General features: G+C 30.9%; 1 protein-coding gene across 13 annotated transcripts in view; it reads right to left on the reverse strand.

The window, feature by feature from the left end:
• Positions 1 to 156: 156 nt before the first annotated feature.
• Positions 157 to 17,629, reverse strand: part of LOC148628555 (multiple PDZ domain protein-like) — a 157,630-nt gene continuing 140,157 nt past the window's right edge. For 11 of the 13 annotated variants that reach the window (XM_088590015.1, XM_088590004.1, XM_088589983.1 and 8 more), the window contains 9 exons: positions 15,299 to 15,456; positions 13,348 to 13,431; positions 12,230 to 12,454; positions 11,732 to 11,848; positions 11,109 to 11,253; positions 4,791 to 4,960; positions 4,149 to 4,260; positions 3,647 to 3,743; positions 157 to 2,985 (listed from right to left, as the gene is read on the reverse strand). In XM_088590015.1, coding sequence (XP_088446141.1) covers positions 2,709 to 2,985; positions 3,647 to 3,743; positions 4,149 to 4,260; positions 4,791 to 4,960; positions 11,109 to 11,253; positions 11,732 to 11,848; positions 12,230 to 12,454; positions 13,348 to 13,431; positions 15,299 to 15,456 — 1,385 coding nt within the window. In that variant the 3' untranslated portion in view covers positions 157 to 2,708. Of the gene's footprint in view, positions 2,986 to 3,646; positions 3,744 to 4,148; positions 4,261 to 4,790; positions 4,961 to 5,535; positions 10,301 to 11,108; positions 11,254 to 11,731; positions 11,849 to 12,229; positions 12,455 to 13,347; positions 13,432 to 15,298; positions 15,457 to 17,629 lie in introns of those variants that run through there. The other 2 variants (XM_088590044.1, XM_088590034.1) reach the window with 1 other exon arrangement.

The raw sequence follows: 17,629 nt of genomic DNA on the forward strand, positions 1-17,629 counted from the left end.
AAACACAATCTATTATCTATAGATTGATTATTGGGCTGGTGAACACCCAAGGGGACTGCCCAGGACTTGTGGTCCTACAGCAGTAGCACTGACCCAATGGTTTCTAAATAGTAAAGTTAAATATTTTCTGAAGTGGAATACAATACAAAGACACCATAAGTTACATTGTAATTTATTCTGATGAATATATAAACTGGTATAAATCTCGATATAACAACTGAAATGATCTGATGATAAAAAGAAAATGATATGTTAACAATGCTAAAATCTGGAAAATAAAAATTAACATTTAAACCTACACAACTGTACAAATATAAAGAGATTGACAAACTTAACAACCTATAACTGACAAAAAACCTCCTGACAACCTTAGTGATAAAAAAATCAAAATTTAAGTTGCAGTCTTTATAAATATCAGACAGGAGGTGATTTATGCATATTAAAATCCTGCGAAAGTTACTTTCACTTGTTCAGTAACTCTCAAACCTCACAATACCACTCTTAACTCAGTAAACTGATTGTTGCACTTATGAGATTAAAATTATCGACTTCCAAATTGGTACTTTGCAAGAGTTATTGTTCTTGATGTGGTGATGCATAGATGATTTTCTCAAAATACAGATCCAATTACAGAAAGGACTATTGTTGCATCAAAGTATAGCATATGCCCCCCCCCAAAAAAAAACAAAAACAAAAAAAAAAAACATTGTTCTGTGGGTTATTCTGTAGTATGAATCACCTCTACCATTGACAGTGTCTGAACTTTATAAGGATTGATACTTAAATGTTCATCTTCAAATCTGAAAGCAGTCTTAGCAAAATATAGGTTGGTTTTGCTAAGCCATTTTTTTCTTTTCAATGCAAAGAACACAGAATTAGCCGGCGCATTAGATTATTCATTGCCAGGCAAGGTTGTCTTAAAGCCAATAAAATTGTGTCTATATACTTTAGGAATATATTATAATTACTTTCTTTATCTTCACTTTGAAAAACAAGATTTTTTTTTCATTTTTTTTACAGTCAAAGTTCTCAGAAACTTTGAACATTTGAAGAGTTAAAAAATCACCATTAAATAAATATCTTTTGTTTAGATCAATACTGACAAGATCTTTGACTAGACACAGTTTATCAGAAACTATTTTGTTCACTTATAATTTCCACATTGTGAGATTCTTAAGTACAAAGGGAAGCAACCATTTGATTTGTATGGTGATGGTTAATGGGTGAGGAGTTGGTATATGGGTGATGAGTTGTTGAATGGGTGAAGAGTTGGTATATGGGTGAGGAGTTGGTATATGGTATTAGTTTAGACATACCGGAATTGAAAGTGAAAAAAAAAATAAAATCAAATAAAGTAATATAACAAAAGATCTAAAATAAATAAATAAATAAATAAATAAAGAAAAGTCATGATTAAAAATCAAATAGTTGCTTCCTTCCTGTTAAAGAGTGTTCTAAAAAAAGCTGCAACTAATTCTGGACCAAAGTGCAATAAGGTTACAGGTCTGAAATAATTGAAAAAATTTTTATTATAAAGCCAAGTTGAGATGATAATTATTTCAATCAGAAAAAAGTTGAATTACTACAAAACTGCAATAGTTAATCATTTGGGTCTTCACTATTATCAGCGATCAAGAAGGACCTAGATCAGGTTTAAAAGCAAATTATTTAAAACTATTTAAAAGTGTAAAGATGGATTTCAAGAATGATTCATTGATAATAATTCTATTACAGCAAGGAAAATAGTTTACTTCATTAGATAGAGTTGGTCTTCCCTTCATATACATTTTAATCTAAGTTTGATAGACAGTTTTAATTTGTCAATTGTGCAGTTAACTGAGACAGTTCATCAGGTAATGATCATTCAATCAAATTAAGACCACCTCTATTCTCTGAAGTTAACTACAAACTCACTATAAAAATGATTGTAAAGTATTATACCATTGTATACAAAAAACAAAAAAACAAAACAAAACTGTATCATTCCCCTATACTTTTCAATGCTAGAAAGACTTTTCAATGATCTTCCTACTTCAAAAGATAAGTTCTAGTTGAAAAGCAAAACTACAGAATGTACCTGTAACTGAAAATGTATGCTGGACAAGTGAACATGACAACAGGCAAACACACTTGAGCTTTGATGACTTGAACTCATATACCAATCAACCATAGATAGGTAAAAACTAATATGCTTGCAATTTTAGAAAGATAATTTAAAATGTCTAATGATACAAAATAGAGGCTTCTTTATTACTCCACCAAACAAAAAGTTGTCTTCTTAACTTAAATACTAAAAGTATCCAAAGACTCAAATTTCACTCAATATTTGATAAACTACTACTAATTTAAAAAAAAAAAAAAAATCAAAATCAACAAATGAATGCTCTAATTATTTCCACACTAAGCTTAATTTCAACCCAAACACACTGTGATCAAAACATTTAAATTCCATAAAAATTTGTATAAAAACACATTTAAATGTAAAAGTGAGCTTAAAAAATCAGTGTTCCCACTGACACCAAAGATAACATTGCAAAATGTTAAAAAGAGCACAAGCCCTAACTGTTTCAAATAAATTATTGCAAAGCAAGACTTCTACCATGAGAATGTCTTGAGAATGAAATCGCTGTTCAATTCCTAAATTATCTCCCTTGTTCCTCTTCTGTCTTTTATCAATAACACTTGTTGCATGAAAAAGGTACATTATGCTATGAACTTAAAACCATTAAAGTCACATTTCCTTTTGCATTTTTGAGAACATTGACAGCCTCTTCATGTGTGCATCCTTCTAAACTTTGTCCGTTTACAGAAATAATTTGATCACCACGTTTTAAATTTCCTTCCACTGAGGCAGCACCTTGTGCAAATACACTCTTGACATAGATAGGTAGATCTCCATGAGGACTCCCATGGCCTCCCACTATAGAAAATCCTAATCCTGCAGGTCCTCTGTTCAAGGTTATAGTCTTACATTGTGGAGGTGCTCTACAATAGAGTTTCAAGAGTTAAATAATTGTCAAACTGATAAAAGTAATTAAAAACTTCAGCTTCATACAAATAAACAGGTTATAATGACTTTTCCCTTGATGTTAAATTTTATGGTATCAATTTCATGATGCAAAACCCATTTTTATAATGCAGATGCAAAAATGAACGCAAGCCTTTTTTCTTTTAGAAAACTTAAATTTCTGTTAATGTTAGTAAAAAGTTGGTATATGTACAAGCATCCTATTTATTCCTTTTTTATAAAATGGATGATGTCTTATCCATCACTGTATTATTGTATTGTGGTTTATATTGTCAGGTGTAAAATTTGGTGAACTTAAAGCAAAATGGTATACAAAAAATTTTGTCAGATAATAAGTGTTGCACCAAGCTCTTCAGCCCATAATAAATATTTTACACAATTTATGTAGGGTTTTTAACAGACTGCTAAAACATGCCCAAATTAGCCCCTCTCCCCCCCCCACCCCATGAAAATTACCCCTTATACAGTATACAATGTAATAAACTAACTTAAGTCTGAAGTTAATGATTTCATTGGTTTTTCAAAAAACATTTGTATTCCAACATTCTATATTATTCAACATAACATTGACTAAGAGAATGCCAAATAAGACAGTTTTCACAGTACAACAAAACCTACCCATCGTCGTCAAAGACGGTGTTGTCCTGGGGTGTCATATCAGCACTAACTGGACGAGAGGCTTTACCACCACTTACACTAACTCTTGTTTCTTCACCTACGAAATACAAGTGTAATTTACATAATTTAAAAGTAGTTATATTTGGGAAATTGATTCAAACCCCATGCACTTGGTTCAGTAAAAATATATATTGTAAACCCTGATATACTAGTACATGTATATGATACATGTATATTTTTATTGAAACAAGCATTTGTGATTTAAGTAAGTTTGCTTCATCTTACACAATCAAAAATGCTACATATGAGAAACACAAAAAGAAAAAAAAAGATTTTTTTTGGCTGTGTTACTGAAAAGAAATTTTTCTAACTTTGCTTAAAATTTGACACACTCTTCTTTTAACAGTAAACTGTATGAATACACTTAGATAAAAAATGGCCAAAATTTGGTCAAAGTATAGAATTTTCATCATGGAAAAGCATTATAAAATTAACCCCTAACCTTGAGTAACCATGAGGGTAATAGGACTTCCACCCTTTAGTAACTGGACCACTTCATCATGGGTCATTCCATCAGTTTCTTTATCATTGATCTGTAGAATTTTGTCCCCAATCTGAAACAAGAGAATACAGTACAAGTCTTGTGAACTTATCTATTACCACTCTCTATGGTGGAAACATTTTTTTCATGATTAGAAGAGTTTATTAAGGTCTTAGTTTAAGGACATTGAACCTATTGGTGCATCTACATTTAGAAGTTGCTTATACACTGTCTAGAAAAGATATTTTCTGAAGTTTTTGTCTTGATTTCTTTGATCATGTGGACAAGTAGTTAGATACAACTAGTCAGAAGAGATATGCACAGGCTCATAGCCCTTAACTTTTTATTGGAGTGTTGGGGGGGTTATTTTCCATCCCATATATATATGAATATTATGATTCAACATTCCTCCCATTACTATTGTAGATTTTCAACTACAAAATTGAACTCCAGTTGCTGCTTAAACTGAAAATTTTTCTAACTCAAAATAAAATCTAAGCCCCCAACCACACCCCCCACCCCTGGAGAAGACAATGGTCTGTTTCTTACTACATTTTATTGAACTTGTTAAATAAAAGTTTTTGCATAAATTGTAACCCTTACCTTCAGTTTCTGTGACTTAGCTGCAGCACCCCCTGGTGTCAGATTAGCAATCATCACTGCTGTGTCCCCAAGTGAACTCCCGATACCTCCTGCTATACTCAGACCAAGTGATCCTGCTACATCATGACTCAGTTCAACAATTCTAATGTGGTTCATATCCTCACTTACAGCTGAAATATACATGGTGATTTCTGTACATTTCCCCCTACCACACATTACAGATGGATTCCTCAACAATATGATCTTTTTTTTTTTTTTTTATACATCTGTATATCTTTATTCAAATAGATCATCCATGGAACACTCTATAGAAGCTTAATTTGACTAAAGTCACCACCAAAGGATCAGAAGTTTTTAGTGTGAGTCTTTTAAACTTCCTGGATGGCGTAAAATTGTAATTTTGTAGTCATGTAAGCAATAAATTTCTGTATTTTTGAAATCGAAACTCTTCAGCCTTTCTCGTTACGCAAATTTATTTTTTAGTGTAGTGAAAATGGCAGAGTAGTTCCAATTGGTATTTTTGTGTAATGTTGACCAGTTCTTTTATATGTAAATTAAGTAGATGTTTCCTTTTTTCATCAGTACGGTTAAATTGATTGGTTTAGAAAAATAAGTTTGCGAATTTTATACAAATTTAATCTGATTTCAATTTAAATTTAATGCCAAATTAATATGATGTAACTTTCCATCCACTTCAACATTTGTTTTCCCAATTTGTACATTTCTGCAACACCAGTGAAACACATTTATTAAACAAACATATTTTTTATTTAATACAATTTTCCTGCTACAAATCACCATGACCCCCTGAAATATAATATATCTTAAAACAAAACAATGTGCATTTTTCCTGTACAAAACTGTATAAAAGTGAAAAGGCTTTGTCAATCAACACTTAAATTCTCTGTACATGTAACAAATTAAATACATGAAAAGTAAACAATGATCAAATATGTACATGTTTGTAGGTACATATTTGACCCATATTAATTCATTACCACATTATCATAAATGATCTTTCATTTGCTTCAGTGGTCAATATTCAATCACCAGAGAGTATAATGACTGCTACTGACAGCTTAATTTATAGATTCAACTGGTGTCTTGATGGTTTTAAAATACTGTACACAAAGTCAGAATTACTTAAAAAATATTTTCCCTCTCTATCAATCTAATTGAAATTACAACTACTTTTTGTTCCCTTCAGTCACTGCACATAAGATATAACAACACAGCATTCTACTTTCAGTTCAGATGACCTTTCTGATCGGCCGATCAGATTTAAGCTTCCATGTTTGTGAAAGTATTATTTAAAGCTAAAAACCTAAGGATTCTGAAAGGTCAACTGAACAGAAAGTAAAACAGGGTCTTGTTAGAAACACACATAAAGTGACAGAATGGTACAATAAGTAGGTAAGATTTTTTTTTGGGATTACCTTACTATTACCCCAAAAATATCAGATGTATACAATACACAACCTGACTTTTATTAAAAGTTTTGGTAAACTTGGTAAACTTGGAAAACATTCAATATTTTTTGTTCATGCAAAAAGAAATTCACAAAAGATTAAAACATTCATCTGGCAACTAAGTAAAATTTATGCCTATGAAATCTAACTTTGTATTTTAAAAACAAAAACAAAAATGAAATGAACATAAACCACAAAGCAGTTGAAGCGCAATAGCCAAAGAAGAACCATAACATTTCTTGTTTATGTGCACTATCACTACAGCATGCTGCTCCCGGTTCAGAACCAATTTTTAGAACTGAAATGATATGATTAAAGTTCCCAAAATGAACATGTAGATGCAGATTTAGAGATTTTCAACTTTTGTTTTTTTGTGTGTTGTGTGAATATGGAGAAATGCAAGTAAATCTTGATACAAATTGTTTAGAAAGACTTAGTCTTTACCATTACAGCATGTCTCAATTCTGAAGATCTATGTCTTGTCTTACAAAAAAATGTAAATCCATCATATTGTTATCTTTGTAAACTGAACATAAAAGACTTTCATGTAGTAATTTTCATATTACCCAACTAGTAAAGTAATGCATGTTACTCAAATGTTAACCTTGCCATGGTAGTGTGATTTTATGGTGATGACTGTACACCAAAGGATAAGTGATTAATGGAAAGAAGATATGAGAAAGGAAAATGACTAGGTCAAAATCTAAAGGAGTTAAGAACTGAGGCAACAACTTCCTACTTCAGGCAAAAATTCAATGAAACCTTGACCAAACAGATTGATTATTATGAAATTACATTTAGAAGTCAAATTACTAAAATTGAAAATGGATTTTTTTACCAGTTTAAACCAAAGTACATGCCCAAAAAATGACCAACCCAATTAAACAAAAACAAAACAATTTGTATGGTATAACAATTTAGTTTCATTAGGTAAGGAAAATGGTGAAACTCCCTAAAAGTTCCCTGATATTGGTATTGGCCTGGGTTTGCACCACTGGTCCAAATCAATTATCCCGTATTTTCTTAAAATTAAAAAATTTAAGACATTATTTGTATACTGATATTTGGTAAACTCCAGTAAATTTCTGATACATAAAAAGGGTTAGATGTAACTGTAGATATCTATGAAGTATGAACATCTTGATATAGTTTTATAATGGTTTTTATAGTAACATGTATCAGTTATATTTTGTACTTAATTTCTATGATAACCTTGAGTAACTGAAATATAACTTACATGAAATATCTTTTTATGTTGTAAAATATTCTGCTATATTATGAATAATTTAAAAGCTTATAAAACTACTAGATATATGTTACAATTGTATTCCCTCCTTCCATCCCTGGTGTTCCTATGTAAAATATTTTCTTAAATTCAAAGACTATTCTTAGACAAAACAAGCTTATCAAGATTTATCAAGAATGAAAGAGTTTTTATGACAAAACAAGTGTTTAAGTAGCACTCCAGATAAGAATCATGCAAAATGTGATTCATGGTTGGAAAGCCTACATATTTTTATTTTTTATATTTTGTTTAAAATGTATTAGTAAACAGAAATTAACATGTGGCTTTTCAAATAACCCTTATTCTTTGGAGATTAAAATTATACAGAAGGCACTGTAGAATTCAAAATTAAGAGAGATAACTCAGTAAATAACACTAAAATACAATAGAAACTGTTTGATTTTCAATGTGGATTATCTTTTAGAACAGACAGATTGGATGAATAATCATACATTTCATCATATAGACCTATAAAGCAACTTGATACCAAAAATAAAAATGTGTAGCCTTTTTAGGGGAGTATCATATATTTCAGACTTTGCATGATTCTTACAAAGACTACTACTTAAATAAATTTGCCAACAAAAACCTAACATGGTCATAAGAGATCACAACTGTATGGAAGCTTTAAACTATAGAAAATTTGTTGATCATAAAATATGTAGGTTCTGGAAAACTTGCATATGGTATGTTTCAAAACCACAGAAGTATGTGTAATTCAAAATAAATGTATAAAACCATCAGTCACCATGCCATAAGAGTGTTGATAGTCATAAATATAAAAAGCAGCCATAAAGACTGGTAACCCAGTAGTAGATGAAACACACTACACATACAAAGTTTATGGTAATCACAGCATTGTGACTTCACATGATGGCTTTCAAAAAACGGATTTCTCAGCCCTCTTTACAACAACCTCGGCACACAAGAATAGGATATAGACGTAGGAGAGGAATGTAAACTAGGACTCACCACAATGTAACAACATAGAAAATGCTTTTCAATACCTTTTATACATCACTTGGATTGAAGTATAGAAAAAGGCTTTGCAAACTTGGGTTACATAAGTACCCAAATTTCTATGCTGATGTTCCAATCCTCATTAAGTAAAAACATCAGTAACAGTAAACCAGAGGCCTGACAAGGAGTCAAAGAAACAGATGCACATTTTAAATCTAAACTTAGTTGAGTGTTACAAAAGTATCAAGTTTTAAAAGTCTCTCAACTTAAAATTCAGTTTTATTCATACATTTACATTCACAAATCCCACCAAGTGATATAAAAAGGAGTTTCCTAATGGACCCTGAGTAAAGAGAGAGAGACAGTTAATGTTTAAATACATATGACCATGCTAGGTGTTTGACAATGTACCACAGTGCAACTACTACTCTCCCAACTTGTTTGTAAACATGATTTGTTTTGGTTGTAATAACAATAAATACCCATGGTTTTAAAACATCATTTTACTCGAGTAGACCTTCTCAAAGGTTTTTTTTCACAGACATGTGGTTCTTATAAAATAAACTTCTTGCAAATAGAAAAGAGAAATTTGAACTTGTAAAAAAAAATATGCCTTTTTGAATGTATTATATTTCAATGATTATCAATTGAATGCTCATAGTTTTCATTATTTCAAACTACAATTTTGACTCCTTAACAAATGATTTTCAAAAAATCATTTCAAAACAATATCCACTATTTCTAAACAGCCAAAAGTGCAACATATGAAAATCATGTTTCTCCATTCATGAGTCTCATATGCAACACTCCATATGATTTTCATGTGTAGCACTTCATGAATCTCATGTGTAGCCCTTCATATGATTCTCATGTGCAGCACTTATGGTTATAGAAGTATAACAATCGACAATTTAACAACAGTAAAAACATTTTTTTTTTGAAGTTCAAAACCTTTGAGCAGATGGTAACATGTATATAATAATTAGTTTGGCCTTCGACATTAATTCCATGCAGTTTAATCCTACATGCTCTGAAACTTACTGATCTAAAGCTACTTAAAGCCTGGTTACATTTGGTTAAAAATAGCAATTATGCAATATAATGAGAATAGCTATGTTCATAGATATTGCAGAGTTTGGAAAGGAGATGTTCTTAAAAATTTTTTTTTTATAAATTCCATTTTTGCGAAAATGTACAGCAAAAATATTTAACTAAGGTTATAAAATTGACCATAAAACAGGATTTTACACTCCAAAATGAGTTAAGATAACTTATGTAAATGCTACTTGAGAAAAAATCTTTTTTAATGGCTTGAATACTTAAATATCTCATTTTTATAAAAATAAAATAAATGATTTTTTTTTCATTGAGAACAATAGTTATGTATTTGAAAAATGACACATTCAAAACTTCAACATAGAAAAAAAAAACGTATTTTTATCAGCCATTAATTGTTTCATCAAGATTTACAAAAATACTTCGTTTATAAACAACAGATTTCTGACGAAATAAAACAATTGCACTCAATAGGACTTCACTATTATCATATAATCCTCCATATGTATAGGTGCTTCACCATTATCATATAATTCTCCATATGTACATGTATAGGTGATATGCAAATTATAACACTCAACTTGCAAATCATGTCTCTTCCTATTTCAATCTATAATGAAAGTTCTATGGAATGTACAGGACACAACAAAATTATAAAATATGAAACAGTTAAGTGAAGATTTGAACAAGTTTTGAAACCAAAGATAACCAGGTTTAGTAGCTCTTTGATGAAGGTAGACCTGTGAATAAATGGTAAAATTTATGGTTAGCTGACAACAGTTCCATTCAAGGATGCTGATTTTCAGAATAGTCTTGATAAATTAAAAGAAATCTTTGAAGTTGCCTCCCTTTATCTTGATTTTCCGCTTATTTTAAATTGAAAACATCCCATTAGAGGTTACACAAGGGGTCAACATGAAGTTAGATTCTCTAAGACAACTGTGAGATTGGTCAATTTAAAGCGGTAATATATTCATGTTTAACCCTGAAATCACCTCTGATGGGATGTTGTTACCTGAATATTTTCTATCAATTTACAAAACAAAAAGGAAAGTCATATTGATTCTGATTTTCATTAGATTTATTTCATCAATTTTAACTCAATTTAAGATATAATTACTTTATGAAGCACAAAAAAACAAATCAATTTAATTTATAAACATTTCTATATAATGAAGACAACAAATACAAGGAAGTTGAGAGTAAATTTCAAACATGAAATTAATCACGTAGCCAATAAAGTTTGTCTTATAAACAAATCAGCATTCTGAAAATCAGGATGTAAAAGCCGTGATGAATAAAGCATCATATAAAATTAAACACTGCAACAACAAGTGTAAGAAATCGGACTAGAAGGTTAACTAACTAAAAATATAGAAAATCTAAAAAGAAATGAAAAACATTTAAAGCTTCTTAGGTGGTAGAAATAACGTGATTTTAGTTAAAGTATATCTAACTTAAATCATAACTTAATAGGTGATTTGTGAGGTGTAAATTTATGGTAGTCATTAATTTCTGCCCACAGACTACAGTGATTTTTTTACTTACTTTTTGAGTGTCTTCCTCCCTTTGACTTGTTACTAGCTGAAGATTCAGATTTTTTTAGACCACCAGGATTAGACTGTTTCCGTGACGATGCTCTTGATCCAGCCTTTAATCTTCCTACTGTCAGGGTCACTTTACCAACAGATGTCTGTTATAAGAAATTTTCAGATATGTATGAAATCAATGATTTATATTTCAACCAAACTTCCCTAAATGAACATCAAAACAAATCACACATTCAAAAAAGTTAATATAAATTTACATGAAACTGGACACAGTGAGCATACTTCTTTAAAACTTGAAACTCATACATCTATTAATTTAGTGAAAGATGGCAGTATTTGAAAAAAAATATAAAAAAATATTGTTGTCCTTTTAGGTTGTTTCTATGTAACATATTTTTTCTATGGATAAGTTTACTTTGAGTTATTTAATCAGCATATCTGTGAACCACATATTGTGTCAGTCGGGCATCATCCATTTTTTGTGTAACTTTGTTTAATCTGTTTGGCCATAAAAACACACATGAGAGAGTTGTTGCTTCATTACAATCTGATGACTGTATGCCAAACAAAATGTCTGCTCACTTAAAACTTGAAGAATATGCTCACAACATAATAGTTTACCTTCAACACAGCTGCAGCATATTCCTGAGTGGCATTCCTCATATCTTCACCATTGACGGCTAAAATTTGATCCCCTTGCATCAGTCTACCATCTGATTCAGCAACACCACCTTTAACCTGCAAAAAATATAGTTTTTTTTTATTCCAAGTATGTTTTTTTTTAAATTTTTTTCATTGAATCTACCTTTCTCCTTTATATTTTTCTGACAGGAAATGTTGTTATAATCATGGTTTTACTCCATTTCACTTGCAGGCCCTTTCCTCTTTTTCAAATATGTAGACCTTCATTCAAGTTCAAATTAAAGGGATATTTTTCTTAATGTAATTTTTTGGCAGTGGCTCCTCATCCACATATTCATCCAAAGACAAGTTTCGTGAAAAATCCTTAATTTTCCCTCAAACCTCAATTTCAAGTCATCTGATTGGCCAAATTTTAGTTGAGGAAGGACCTGAGGGAATCTTGAGATTTATTATAGGAAACTTTGCACAAATACTTACAATATCTGAGATGTAAACTCCAACATCATTACGTTTTCCAACTATACTAAGGCCTAATCCACGACCTTGTTTCTTCTGTAACTCTACGGTAAATATATCATAAATGTCTTCTTCTTTGACTTGGTTGTCATCACGGAAGACAAGAATTCCTACAGTAGCAGGAGTCTGACGTAGCACCTGTATTGCATAATCATGTGTGGCTTCACGCAAGTCCTCATTATTGACCTGAAAGGAAAGAGAAGATAACCATGTAAGGTAAGTCAATGTAGCTTAATGATTTGGGAAAATTATCACACAACTCACGATATCGTACATTTTACTGGAATAACACTGATTTTGCACTTGTAATAAAAGCATCATTTTCTGTAGTTATCAGCCCTCTCAAAAGCCTCTATTACTTTCACTCAAATGTAAACAATTGACCACTGTTGTCATAGTGGAGACCAATGATGCTATAAGCAATCAGCTAAGTGTTATCTTGGACATTTCCAAAGACATGAAAATTGAGATGGAAAACATGTCTGTGTGGTTATCAATTTTTTTTAACACACATCTATATTTAATCCTTCTTTTTGAGTTTCAAAAGTTGGCCCAATTATTTTTTTTCAGAGATTTCTTGTCATGAATTTCTTTTAGACAAATTCTGTAGTTCATAGATGTAGAGTTCTTTTACATACATGTTTATCTACATTGGATTACTTATAATTTGTAACTGATATCCTCATTGGATCTATGGAGAGTTAGCTTTTATCTATATACATTTTGTGTAAAAATGTTTACATTAAGAATTGTAAAATCATCTTGCTGTCTTTCAGAAATTTATTAACCTCTCCAAAGGTTAACATGGAGACAATCAGAGGCCATATTCTGATTGCCATTTAACAATTGCAACATCAGTCTGTGGTGATAATAAAAATGTGATTCACAGATCTTTGATGTAAATACTTTGACATTTCATTACACATTTCCATATCCATGGCTTCAACCAGATACAAAATTCGATTGTTAGCTTTAAAACTATCACTATGACACTAAGTACAAAGCCATTTATCCAAGTTAGCTACACCCTGTTTTAATCATTTTCCTGTACCACACTGATTTCTCAAAGTAGTATTTACCTCCAACACTTGGTCCCCAGCCCACAATCTTCCATCTCTGGCTGCTGCACCATCTTCATACACTTCATGTACAATTATAGCACCCTGAAAAAAAAAACAAAAAACATTTTTTAGAAAATAGATAGATCAATTGTGGTTTAATGGCAGACATTTCATGCATTCAGGTCAAGAATAATTAACCAATCAATAGACCCTGCTTTGTACTTTCCTATATGCTGAGCTAAATCTTTATTGTGCCAGCTCACAACAGCAACAGCCTTCAGGAAGGCATACCACTCCATTCAGACACATAACTCTGACACCACACCAACTTGTTGTCACTCTATCCCCTTAATACTTCACACAACGTGTCTACCAATTTTAAGTCTTTGGTGTGACTCAGCATAGGATTAAACCCACCGCCTCCCACAATCAAGGCAAGGACACTGATAAACTTAAAACTATATATTCAGCTACTGTATTTTCAAAGATTCTTTAAAATGAACATAATCACTGGTATCAAATTTCAGTGTTATGAAAAAAATTAACACTTAGTGTAAAAAATCAATTTAGCAGGATGTACTCTTAACAATTATTTGACCACTGCAAAAATTATAATGTTTACATTATTTCATTCTGAAAAACTGTTAAGAACACTTACTTACGTATCTTATATGCGCAATGAAAGCTTAAAAAAATAAGTGCAAATCCATATAAAGTAGACCCTTTTGCCTTTGGTAGATGGGATTCATGGTGTAGAAAAACTCACTGAACAAACATTATTTTTCGGTCTTTATGTGTTATATTTTTAATATCTATAATCCTTTCTGCATTAAGATCAATATTTTTGAGAAAACAGTACAATCATCCTCCACTTTAATCAGTCAAATCAAGAACAATAACTCTTGCAAAGTGCCAAATTTCATTCAAATTCTAGAATTTTTCTCTCAAAAGTTCAAGAACTCAGTGATTAACTAGGATAAGTTGAGTGTTCCGTAACTGTTTCTGGATTAGAAATGTAAGTGAATTTGGTGGGTATGGACATGCATGTACCAACTCCAGTCTCAATTTTAAAAAGACTTCCCCTTAAATTTTATATTAATATTGACTTGTTGTGTAGTTTTCAAATGTAAACAACCATCAATATGTTGAAACTAACTATAAAACAAAAAATATCAAAAAAAGCTTCTTAAATATAATAATATCATGTTGGCAGATCAACCAGTATGACTACTTTTATTTACTTCCAAAAATGAGGTACCAAAATCCTCTTAAGGTAACTGGTATGATATGTATGATACTGTGAAGATATTTTTATTTGTAGGCATCAATTTTCATGATTTGTCAAATTTTTTATAAGTTGGTGGAGTTTAAAACTTTATGGATTTCAACTGAGTCTCAAGTTTAAAATGAACCTTAATTTTATTGAAAGCTTGGTTTCGTGATCTTGTCAAACTGGCAATTACAAAAATTTATACCCTATGATTAACTGTTCTCCCAAAGTAATTTTGTTTTATACCAAACCACTAAAGGAATGAAAATTGTTACCAAACAAATTTTTAAACAGGTACTTCAATATATATATTATTTAAAAATCAAAATGGATAGTTTTCTTAAAATATATCCAGTTCATTTTAGTTCATCACAAGATTCAAAATAGATAGTTTTCTAAAAATATAGCCAGTTAATTTTAATTCACCACATGATTAAATAGTACAAAACCAAGACAAGGACTACATCAATTCATTCTACTTTATCACAATCCATATTTTTGGTTGCCTTTTATGAAAATGGTTTGTAAAATTTTGAATTTTTTTTCATCTTAAACATTGGTACCATTTAGAGACTTACTATCTGCGTTAATTGCATTCAAAATTCACATAAACTACAGAGATCATGTTGTGGTAAACACATCTGCAGGATGTTCACAATCTTGATACATGTGGGATCTTCATTGTTTATCCTAACTTACCAACAAAGTATCACAACCACCAACGATACTCAGTCCAAGCCCTGTCCTGCCTTTCTCTATCTCAATGTAAGTTTCCTTCCCTGGAATGATTGCACAACTCATTGGATCATTAGATTCTGGCTGGGATGACTCTTCCATAGGGTCAGTTGATGTTTCCCCTAAAAACACACAAAAAAGTATATGATAAATCAAATACTAAACTCTCTATGAGCATCTTAGCTTTAATTAAACCATTTTTTTATGACCAAACTGATTTTTTTGTCACTATTTTATTCAATTTTAGATAATATTTGCTTCATATAGAACTGAACAGAATAAATATTCAGAAACTACTGTAAAAGTTACCTATAAGTGCTTTTTTTTTCCACATTTTTCTTCCAAAACAATGAGTATGGTTTTTTAGCGTATTCTAATTTTCGCGGAAGACTAACAGTTCAATGAATACCAAATTCTCCGGTGGTTGACTAAAAAGCTTACAAGGAAAAATCACCAATTGTGATTAAGTAACTATGAGGGTGTGTTTTGAGAGAAAAATTAAAGAACCTTAGTGAGTGTGCTCACATATCCCATGTATCCCCATGTTGGATATTCAAGTAAATTTCAAAATCCAGACTTTGATTTCTTTGAGTTTAATTAAACCAAAGTAAATATCATTGTAGCGGAACAAAACATACACTTGACTTGTAACTTATCATGGTGAATTTATATACTAAAAATCATGTCAATATCTGCAAGCGTTTAGAAAAAAAAATCTGGAAAACGACTTTTTCTGCGAATTTTGCTAAGTTCAAGGCTTGTAATTTTAGTAAAAATCATTGGAACGGATCGAAACGACCTGTAACTCATCATAGTGAACTTATATACCAAAAATCATGTCAACATCTGCAAGTATTTAGAAAAAAAGTCTGGAAAACTGTTATTTCTGTGAATTATGCTAAGTTCTAGGCCTGTAATTTCAATAAAAATCATCAAAGCAGAATGGACTTATCATGGTGATCTTACATACCAAAAATCATGTCAATATCTGCAAGCATTTCAAAAAAAAAATCCGGAAAACTGAAGATGGATTGATGGACTGACTAACAGACAAGTCAAAAACATTATACCCTCCACAACTACGTTGCTTTGGGTATAACAAGAAACTAATCATGGTTTGTTGAAACCATGAAATGCAAGAAATGGCATTGATGGATAAAACAACTATTAAATAGCAGTAAAATTTTATTTTATTTTGTTTGTTTGTTTATTTTGAATAAAACTGCACTCAAAGAATATTTCACGTGACTTAATTTTCGCATTCCAACTTTGACCACAAATATAGCGAAAAATATACTACTGCGAAATAACCACTTATACGGTAATATGAAACGAGTTTAGGGTAAAAATGTTTTGTGTTATTAACTCTACTTGTTACATACATTAAAGAACTACTAAAAAAACTAAAAATTAACTTTAACTCCACCAAAACCTACAAACACGGATCAAGTGCACAGGTAGAGTAATATACCTTCACTTTTATAGAAATATCAATGGAGCTTTCGTAAGTTTCAGAACTAGCCAGTCATACATCGTAAAGTACGTGGCCTTCTTTCCATATACTTTCATGAGAAAATAGGTGGCAAAAATTTAGATGTAGAAGGAGGAAATTGCCTGAAACTGGTTTCACTGTAGCTGAGCCAGACAGATAAAAAATATACATAATAGAAGAGGCCTGACCTGGTATTGATGAGAAAACATAGTTCCAAAGATTACTGAATACTTTTAACCACGCAAAAAGCAGCCACAAAACTGCTACAATCTTCTCCTCGTAGACATGAGACATTCTTGTATAACCTTGAGATTTGGCATTTCTGTTCGTTCAATTAAGCCATGATTTCTTAACTTCTATTACCAAGAGAGTGTTTCCTGCTTTTTTTAAGCCAGTCAATTACCAATAGTAATTATGTGTGCAATAGCTTTCAAAGTGCTTACGTAATTGTTAATTGTAACCATTGTCTAAAATAATTAGGATTTCAGTAAACAACAGAGGCATTTTAATTTTTTATTTTTAATTTACTATTTTCATGAATACTGAAATTGCTTTAATTTAAATGTAAAAGTTTTCAGGAAAATTTTAAAATACAAAACAAAAATCATATTAAAAAAATATGGTAGTAGCACATCCCTCTTGCTTAGAAAACTCAACTGAAATCAGAATACTCTGATTAAAGAATTGATATTATAGATTTAGGTACCAGTCCATGTAAAATTCAGACACTACCAAGGAAACATGATTCATGGTGTAGAAAATACCACCGAACTAACAATACTTTTGGAAGCTATATATGTTAT

The sequence above is a fragment of the Perna viridis genome, chromosome 1 (genome assembly GCF_037379345.1).
Source record: "Perna viridis isolate PV_CMFRI_1.1 ecotype Kerala chromosome 1, ASM3737934v1, whole genome shotgun sequence".
Classification (NCBI taxonomy): domain Eukaryota; kingdom Metazoa; phylum Mollusca; class Bivalvia; order Mytilida; family Mytilidae; genus Perna; species Perna viridis.